General features: G+C 37.5%; 1 protein-coding gene across 1 annotated transcript in view; it reads right to left on the reverse strand.

The window, feature by feature from the left end:
- CNTN1 (contactin 1) overlaps positions 1–10,435 on the reverse strand; it is a gene marked incomplete at its 5' end in the record, with an annotated part of 79,996 nt that overhangs the window by 36,409 nt on the left and 33,152 nt on the right. Inside the window, 2 exon segments of the mRNA XM_010143606.1 lie at positions 5,684–5,754; positions 9,257–9,406. Coding sequence (XP_010141908.1) covers positions 5,684–5,754; positions 9,257–9,406 — 221 coding nt within the window.

Genomic DNA, 10,435 nt, shown 5'->3' on the forward strand with positions numbered 1-10,435 from the left:
CCTTCTGGCCCTTCCTCTAGATGAGCACCACATTTGCTAACTTACAATCAACTGAGACCTCCCCGGTTAGCCAGCACTGCTGATAAATGATGGGAATTGGCTTGCTGAGCACTTCCGCCAGCTCCCTCAATGTCCTTGGGTGGATCCCATCCATCCCTATAGACTTGTGTATGTTTAGATGGTGTAGCAGGTTACTGACCATTTTCTGTTGGATTATGGGGGCCTCATTCTGCCCCCCTTTCCTGTCTTTCAGCTCAGGGGGCTAGGCACTCAGAAAACAACTGGTCTCATTATTAAAGACTGAGGCAAAGAAAGTGTCCAGTACCTCAGCCTTTTGCACATCCTTGTTTCCCCCTGTATCCAATAAAAAATAAATTCTTGCAAAACATAAAGAGAGGACATAAGATTCATGTGGCTGGCCCAAATTATGTTAATTTACCTAAAGTTGATCACTGAGGCAACTGGCAAAGCTGATGAAGATAGATGGACACATTCAAAGAATGATTCATCCTACCACTTTTCACTGATAATGGAGGAAATCCTGTTGCTAGGTTAGACTATCTACCTAGCTTCTAACCAGTTAAAAGGTTAAGTGAAATTACTCCTGCCTTCAGCATGAACAGTGAAGGTACTTATTCAAAATGTTTCTTAGAACTAAAGATGATTTCCTATACGTAGAAATACTGGAAAATACTGAATTATGGGAGACAATCTGCTGTAACGAATTTTGCTTCATTTACCAAAACTCTGTGTTCAGTGATGCCTCCTCAGCCCGCAGAGCCTTTACCACAAGCGTTAGACAGTGCACCCAGTGGGCGAAAATCATGTCATTCATCAGTGTATCTATCTCAAGAATGACCAGAAGCATCTTTTGAAATTAAACTTCCTGCAGCACCTTTTCCCATACTGTAAACCTCACAGAGATGAAATAGCTTATCCTGAAGCAAAGGTCTGGAGCAGTGTAACAGGGAGTGATTACTCTCCTTAGGTGTTTGTCCACTACTGCAGCACTTCAACCAACATTTGTGGAGATATTCTGAGCAAGGATTTATGAAACTTAGATGTTAATAGTGGTACAAGCAAAAAAAATCCCTAGCCCACCAGTTTTGATGTTCATATTTGTTTGAAGCTAGAATGAAACTCCAAAGATTCTCTGAGAGGAAGGTCTGATGAAAACTCAATGAATTTTTGGAACAATAGAACCATTTAAGCTTTGACTTCAGAAACATAACACATGGATTTGAACACTGGTATACATAATAAAAGAAAAAAATTAAGGCAAACACAGATGTCAGAACTCAGACCATGAAAAATGTCTGATAAAGACATATGAACAATGATGGCATTTCTTTTCTTCATGACAAAGCTTCCAAGACAAATGTACAGAATTGGATCAAAGGTTGGGACTTCTGACTTTACTCAGCTTAAGGTTAACTGACCCCTGTCCCAGGTGTGCCAGTTATCAGATCCCACTGCATCCTGTTTCTCTGTTGTTGCTGTAAAGTTTCACTACTCCACAATATCAGTGCTAAAGTCACAAGAGTAACAATTCAGCAGTATTAAAAGCAGGCAGCTGTCAGCTGTTTGAGGACAGAAAGCTGGTTCTGGATGAAGCTCCCTAGATACCAGTGCTTCAGCGTGGGAGCACCACTGGATACAAGCCAAACCCAGCTGTGGGAGTAAGGCCCAGAACCCAATAGGATTTACCATCTGCAGAGTTCAGTAACCATGAGGTTTCTTCTTGCTCGCAGTTCTTTTTTCCCCCATACTTAATTGCACCACTAGCAGAACAGTGGCTCAGTTCAATCAATAACTGGAAAAGTGGGGTCAGTGCACTGTGACTAGAGTTAGAGGACCCTTCTAGAATGTGAGATATGTATGAACAATCTTCCAGACTGAGTGCCTCTTGCTTCCTGGGTGGGTACTCTAGCCATGACTCCACACTGCAGAAGACAATGAGATAATGCTGACTGCAAGTCTCTACATACATAACTTCTATGGCTTTTCTGGTGAAATGCCGGTACATGTCTGGATTATAATGAAGCTTTTGACAGTGGTCTCTTCTCCCAAGAAACAAGTAGTAGGACAAGAGGAAATGGCCTCAAGTTGTGCCAGGGGAGGTTAAGGTTGGATATTAGGAAAAAATTCTTCACTGAAAGGGTTGTGAAGCATTGGAACAGGCTGCCCAGGGAAGTGGTGGAGTCCCCATCCCTGAAGGATTTAAAAGATGTCTAGATGTGGTGCTTTGGGACATGGTTTAGTGGTGACCTGGTAGTACAGGGTAAATAGCAGGACTCGATGATCTTAAAGGCCTCTCCCAAGCAAAATGATTCTGATACTCATCTACCTACAACATGACTTCTAAGAATACATGAATGCCTTAAGTATAATTGGTGATTAAGATGACTGCAAGAGATAAAATTCGAGAAACTCCTCATGCCAAAAAGGAGATAGATATTTGGTCTCTAGTTATGATGCTGACCACACGCCATAAGGTGAAGACTCAAACTGTAAATCAGCTATGAAAAAACTCCCAAAACCCTCAAAACACATAATCTATTTTATGTGCTTAATTTTTTGTGCATATTCTAAGTGTACTTCTTGGATGAGGTATAACTCATGTCTTAGATTGTTTTCTGCCTCAGGTCTGAGTGGACATCAGGTGAAAGCTGGGTACCTATTTTCCCAGAACAGCTAATGTACCTTCACGTACCTAAGTTTAGATTCATAGGCAACCTTGCAATTAAAAAAATTATAAGATTTCACGGACTGGGCCACCTTTGATATCTCGTCTACTGGATCTATCATTCTATGCAGCTGCTTAAAATAAACCAGAATCATATCTCATATGCCAAAGTAAGCAGCCTGGAAGCGACCCTAGCCTCAGTATGATTTTCAGCCAAAGCAAACCAGAAAGCTAGGACTGGCATTTTAAAATTATATTCTGGAAGGTCTTACATAAGATGTTGAAAGAGCTTGCCTGCCAATGGCTGCATACAATAACTAGATATAAGTAGCTGAATAGTTTGTAGTATCCACTAAAACTTAGAAAAACAAAATGGAAGAGGGAAAAACAAATGGGGAAAAATGAGGAAGAATGGGCATGCCACTCCTAGTTCTCTTTCTTAGTTCTTCTTTCAAAACAAGACTCAGAAGAGCTTTGATTGCATCTCTGGCTGTCTCATTCAACCTGGGCTTATGAATCATAGCAAAAGCTGAAAGAGGGTTGGCAGCAAGCTGTGAACCTGCCGTACATTTTGTTCTTCTCTTCTTAATTAAGGACTATTTTGCGTAGCATATGCAAATGTCAGCACATTGGGGGAAATCAATATACATCTTTATCTTAGCTTTAGCTAGATATGTGATTGTCTGTCAGACAGGCTACGTAAATCTAATGCCTCTATTCAAAAACATTTGCTAGACATAGTAGTGCAAGATAGTTGGGAAGTAAATATTTGAAGCCATGCTTAATTTGTCTGACTAAATGAGCTACTCATTACAGAACAGATGTAAAAAACATGACATTAGCTAAGAGAAATAATTGGAATATAAATCAACTTAGGCATATAAGAAAGATTGAAACGTTCTTGTAATTCAGATCTTGCATTAGTCACTATTCTCTTGGTTATAATTTTCTTCTCCTAATTTGGTCACAGCCAAGTTTTCACCGTACTGAAAAAGCTATGAGTATGGGTCTTTACACGCAGTGCAAGAAGTAGCTCTGTAGTTGGTTAAAGTTTTTAGAAGACAGCATTTATGAAGAAATAATAAAATAATCTAGGTCTTGAGCAACTGTCCATGGCATGTGTTCTTATTTGACTTAATGTCCTGGTTTGAGCTGAAGCTTCCTTGTTTTGGGAAATGGACAAATAGAATTATTCCATGCAGTACGATAACTCCGCATTTAAAAACCAATAAAGATCGAAATCAAACCAGTTAGAATACTTCTACATCCTAACCTATTGTTAGCGGAACTAAGAAATCACCTTGTCAATATATTTTCACAGAAGTGTAGATCTTCCTTTTTCAGAAACTTAGAAATTTTTTCTTTAGGGTAATTCATTGCTAAAATATTTAGGAAGACTGAATAAATGTTTTGAACTGAACTAAAACAGAATGAAACAAAACAAAACATGAAAGCTCAAATGTGTTACCCTAAACCTATGGCTGACTATTTCTGTGTCATACTTGAAAATTTTTCCAGAGAGTTATGATCAACCTTAAGAATAAAATGAAGGAAATATGCATATAAAGTAAAATTTTTACATTCACAAGGAGGATCCCTACACAACAATGACAAAATTGCTGTTGGAATTACGTCATCTTTATATCACCTCCCACCAGAAAAAGCCCTCTTCATAGAGGTAAATAAGCTGCTACATCTGAAACAAACTATTCCCCAAAGACACACTCCCCAAGTGGCATCATGTGTCTTCTGTGCCTCACAGCCTTATGAAGGTGAGCAGAGAGGTCATTAGCAAGATAAACTTCGTAATTCTTTCAAGTGACTGTCTTTGCCAGAGGTAATGCTTCTGTAACTCTCTTTTTGTTGGATACTGATAGACTATGACATGAATTAGTTAGGCAGGTTTTCTGCTTTATTTCTCCTCCCTAGCTTTCACAAATATCCTCCAGAAGACTTCAGCTCTCTCTTCCATGCAACTTTTGCCTACACAACAACTTTGCTTATAAATTCTTATCCTATTCTGCTCTGGCTTTCGTTTTCTTCCTGTCTTCTTGTCTTTTTTCCCTTCTTCCTTGTTTTCAGAAGGTTTTTCTTCCCCCACAATATTAAGTAAATTTTAAAAACCATTGCTTCAATATCAGAACGAAAACAGCAATTATATATATTGTTATATATACGAGACTTTTCAACAACTAAATATAATGAACTGAATACCTACAGTACATGACAGAGATGGAATTTTCAAAAGACTATGGTTACTGAAAAGCTTTTTTTGATAAAATTCTTATTTTTTTAACTTTTCATTATTTTTGTGATTAACTTTTTAATTTTCTCCTATTCCTCTTTCTTTACGTGGCTTAATACATCATCGTTAAAGAAAAATTAATGGTTTGGAGGAAAAGAACATCATCAGTACACGGATATCAATGAATGGCTAAATTGTGGTAGGAGGCAACATTTTTTTATGTTACCAGTAAGATTAGCATAAAATCAAACACATGAAATGTCAATATACAAGAATTTCCTAGAATGGGAATGTATTTTCCTTTTCTTCTTTTTTTTAATAAAGCCTGTAAATCTGCATAGAACATTAAAGTCGTAATTAAGACATTTTAATTTTAGCTGTAATAATCAAATATGCATGCTACCCAGACTGTAACTTAAAAAAAGGCTCAAAGAAAGATACAACATGCAGAATGTTCGCATGTGGGCACATCAATGCAGTGTCATAGCCAGTATGTGTTTCAATCTCTTTGAAACATACTCGGAGAATGTTTTAGAGCATATTTTAGAAAGGTCCAATACATAAGCTTCTAAAATATCATTTTCCTCATGCTTTTTTACATATTTTTTATGAGAAAAGTCTGAAAACCTATATACACTGTATAGAAATACTGCTCTCACAGTAGCCGGTGACAAACCATCCACGGGTTTCAGGAGGAGCAAGATCAGACCCAAGAAAGTGCAGGTTTCGTGCCATTTCAGTGCAATACCTACCATCCATGTTATTGTCAGCTCTCTATTGCTTCCCCCTCCTCCTCCGACATCAGAAGGAGCCACATTAGGAGCTAGAAAAGTAGAATAGACAGAAACAATGACTACAAAGTATGCAGTCAGTAAAAATTCCATTATTTATTTTTCTTTTTACCAGCCAATGAGGGCCAATGAGCACAAGTGGCACACACAATTGAACGATGATAGCCTGTAATAGCTGTGAGAGCCTGTGGTCTTGCCAAGACTAATGTATAGCTACTGCTGCAGGAAATGTGCCAGTTCTACCATAATTAGCAATCATTCTTCTTTTCAACCATATTCTCTAAAAATATTGAAGTGAATATTCAGAAATGGAAAACTCCTCATACGTCTTAAGAGAAGCACTGTATGTTACTGTTCTTGTGCTTCCTCAGACATTGGATTGCCGTGGTACGCTCAAGCACCCAGAACATGCATATGTATTTACCGTAACAGACTATGATTAGTTTCATCTACTTCAATATATTTACTCACAATGTGTAACGTTAAACCTATGGATCCATCTTTGAAGAACCAGCATCCTAATCCTATTCTAGATTAGTGGCACCTGTCTTCCTGATGGGCATATTCAGAATGGATAGATGGTCAGAAATGAAGCTGGTATAACATTTTGTAATTTCCTAACTGCATTTGCTTTGCAATAAAACAAAAATCTGTTGATCTGTCATTAGTGTACAGCTGGGGGGTAAAGCAGGACACTCTCAAAGCCTCCACTACAAACCAGTCCTGTATGCTCATTTCTGTAAGACTCTTTGCACTAACTGTGGTGATTCTATTGCTATCCTCTAAGGTGTTTGTGACTTTATTTGGTGTCACTCAATACTGAGGTAACAGAAAGTATCACTGAAAACTTGGGAAATGATGGCATACCTATAGTGCATTAAATATGTACCAGGTGACCATGCATTAGCTACATTCCCTATCTACACAAACATTCTTTGTGTTAAAAATTCTCTAGTCAGTGAATGTCACAATATAGTAAGGGGATGGCTCTTAAGTGCTCTCCCACTATTTAAGTAAGATGTTTGCTGAGGCTTTCTCTGAGAATCAGCTGAGGAGAAGTACAAAGCAGAGAAGTTGTTTTTAGAAAGGGTGAAAAAATCTAACAATAGATTTGAAATTGAAATCATTATTCAGTGCATGGTTTGTGTTATTTATTTGTGGCCTTCCAGAAAACAAATCAGTGGAGAATGAGACTAAATGTACATACCATGACAGTTCAAGAAGAAGTTTGAACTTATCACTCAACCTTGTTATTACTGAAATACATGGTAGTCACACTATCTAAGTATATAACCTTAGTGTTAAGTTAGAAGCAGAGATTTGCTAGAAAGCTTAAATAGTCAAAGAAGATACACAGGCTGACAGAGAAAAAAGACTTTCTACACTCTTATCAATCACCTTTTCTATGAGAATCTCCCTCATTCTTACAACCATTAAACTCAGGTTTCTCTCTCAATTAAGATCACATGACTAATTGAGACAGCTATACTTGGACAATTAGTCTAATGCATCCAGAAGCTAAAATACATAAAACCAAACTTCGATCCATTGAATTACAAGAAATCACTGTGAAATACGTAAATGACGAAGCAAGCAGATTAAAGAGAAAAATCATAGCACATATTCTTGCATTCTAATAAAAGTTACTGCAAGTACAGTTATCTACAAGAAGAGAGGCCTCAAAACTAAAAAAGACACTGCTAACATTTGAGTTAAACAGTACACCCATACAGTACAACAAAGGCACAGCACTGTGACTGTTTAATACAGAACAAATGTTAAAAGTAACTACAGTGTGTTCATATGGATTGTTGATGGTGCAATAAAATATTTACCTTCTTCAGAGTGACATGCAAATGCGCACACAGTACTGGTGCTGTAGTGCTCTGGAAGCTGACTGCAACCCAAATCCTGTCATTGCTGGTCATAAAAAATTCCAGCCCCTGGCAGAAAATGCACTTGGGCACAGAAGTTCATCTGCAAAGTGTTACTGATTTATACCCTACTTTGGCATGGCGAGAAGGACCGGCTGATGCCTAGGAAGACTACATTAACATTTTGCTTTGCTTCACCAAAAATGTTTCACAGTCTGCCGGAGAGAACAACGGTGCTGTGCATGAGGAATCAGACAACAGGCTGAACAGACTACCTCTTGCAAAAGCATTGCATCTTGCCACAAATCCGGAGGATAGGTCATTTTTGGGAGGCTACAATGAATTCCACAAATGTGGCACTCTGCAAATGGCAGGATACTACCACTATTCCACCTGTGAGCATTATTTCCCTTCTCTTTCTGACTCTTTTCTATTGTGCACCAGGCACTCCAAGAAGCAGGCACAGATTTCTCATTTAGACTCCTGGGTCTTCAAATACAGCTGTTGAATTACAAATCATATGATGCAAATAGTCAATTTTATAGGAAGTAATTTCCTTTTACTTCAGTACTAAAGTTCTGTAGCTTTTCCTTCCCTGTCCAGATTAATTTAACCAATCTGTTTTTCCCTCCTGCCTAAGCAACACAAATTTTAATGGACTGTCTGTGAATCATTTTTAATAAATGTTTTCAAATTTGCAATGCAAATACCTTTTATTTTGAAATTACAATGAAATCAAAACAATGACTTAGCAAGTGTACTTGCAAAAATTAATTTTTACACTTTGGGTTTGCATTTTTAGTTCCAAATTTCAAGCTATGGGACTAGGTACATACTACTAGCAAATGTATCTAGGTTGCACGTGGGTGCTAGTATGTGTTAAGGAGGATATACCGGTATACAGGCTTTGTTGGTTACAGTTTTTTTGCAGTGATACACTACCTCCTAAAGCACTACTGTTATCTCCTTTGTACAGTCAAACCAGAATGTATTAACTTGAATAATAACAACATCTAATTCCTCATTTTGGAGAATTTATTTTAAAAAGGACATGCCTGAGCCTAAAGAATATCCTTAAATACCCTCTGAGATTTTAACCCTGAGCAATTAGGCTGATAAGGGCATATGTTCTATCGGATAATGTCAAATCTTTGACATGGAATAAGAAGATGCAAGACCACCCCTTCAATCACGGTAAAATGGCATTATCCAGTATAACACACATACTGAGATGTAGTCTTTATTTAGAATACAAACCAAACAGCAAATGGACATTTTCCTTGTTAAGCATATGCATGTTTTTTTCTAAGTCCTGTACCCTGATCCCAAGCACGTGCATGCACTCATACACACACAACCTGATAGATACGGTGGGGGATCTCTGAAAGATACAGGATGACTCTCTATTAGCAATGGAGGCAAATTTGTCATTTGTATCACCATGTTCCTTTCTTGTCTGCTTTGATGCTATCTCATCTGGACAGTCTGGTATTTGCTTACTAAGATCTATAACAGTGGGTGGTAGAAAATAAATTTTCTAGATTTGCGTCTTATAAAGAGGGGTTTTTTCCCAAATAAAACCCAAAATTACAAAATTGATTAATAAAAATATGAAAATTAGGAAACACATTAAAACACTTGACACTTTCTGTTTACGTACGAGCGCCTTCGGTTCTAATCCTCTGTGATGGCATACTAGGTTCTCCTGTCCCCAAAGTGTTTGTTGCTATTATCCGGAACTCATATTCCATCCATGGAATTAAATCAATCACTGTAGCAGATTCCATATTTCCTTCAATATCTGATGGTTCTACAAAAAAATAAAATTGCTTTAGAGAACGGTATTTTTACAATAAGGTCAGGCATCAATGTGGTTCATTTTGGCAAAATTACCACTATTCTGCAAACACACATAGCCTACTGAAGGAAACTGGATGTTGAATATTAGAAATACTATATTTTACAAATATGTATTTTTAAACACAGAGACTGGGAATTTGGAAACTATGACAAAAAAAACCTCTGGGTTTTTCCAAGTTTTAACTGGGTGTGAACTAGAAGTAGACATAGGTAAGAGTGATCCTTACTAATTACATACTATAATTGTAACATTTCATTTTACCTACAGACAAATGCAATGAGAAATCTGGACTGCAAAACCAGTAAAATAAAAATTCATGACATAGACAAGCAGTAGATATTCGCAAACGTAGGGTTCAATCAATTGACAAAGAGTGGTTCATAAAACATGATCATATTTTCGTGCACCTTATTAGTGAGCATGTTACAACTTGCTGTCTAGTTCTGATCCAACACAGGTAAGTGTTCCTGTAATTCCTGCAAAAAGACTTACTGTCTTAAGGATGAGCTTCTTTACCATAAACAAAATGTGTAACTTATGACTCTGTCTGCAATTCACAGACAATAGACGTTGTTTCAATAGCTGTCTGCAGTTACAGAAAGACAGAGGATTTTCATTTATTTAGTTGGCTAAGAGTTATTGTCAAAAAGTCTTGGATTCAGAGGGAGATGAGAAATGAGATACTCTCACTGGAAAGGCAGCTGATCTGGAATTAAAATATGAATGCAATGGCTGCAAAAAAGACAAAAATACAGGCATGGCAGTATAATCACTGGATAGAGACACATCTTTCCTCTACCTGATGATCATTAAATTTTTCATTCCAAAGTGAGGTCTTGATGAGAAAGAAAAACACTTTCCACCTTTTTTCCACCTGTCCACCACCCGACCCTCATCCTTACTCAAATTACTTTTCTGTCCAGTCAGCTGAGGCATTGCAAACCTCCTGTGTCATCCAAGCCATGATATAAATTCGGC

This window comes from Buceros rhinoceros, unplaced genomic scaffold (assembly GCF_000710305.1).
Source record: "Buceros rhinoceros silvestris isolate BGI_N320 unplaced genomic scaffold, ASM71030v1 scaffold1659, whole genome shotgun sequence".
In the NCBI taxonomy this organism is placed as follows: domain Eukaryota; kingdom Metazoa; phylum Chordata; class Aves; order Bucerotiformes; family Bucerotidae; genus Buceros; species Buceros rhinoceros.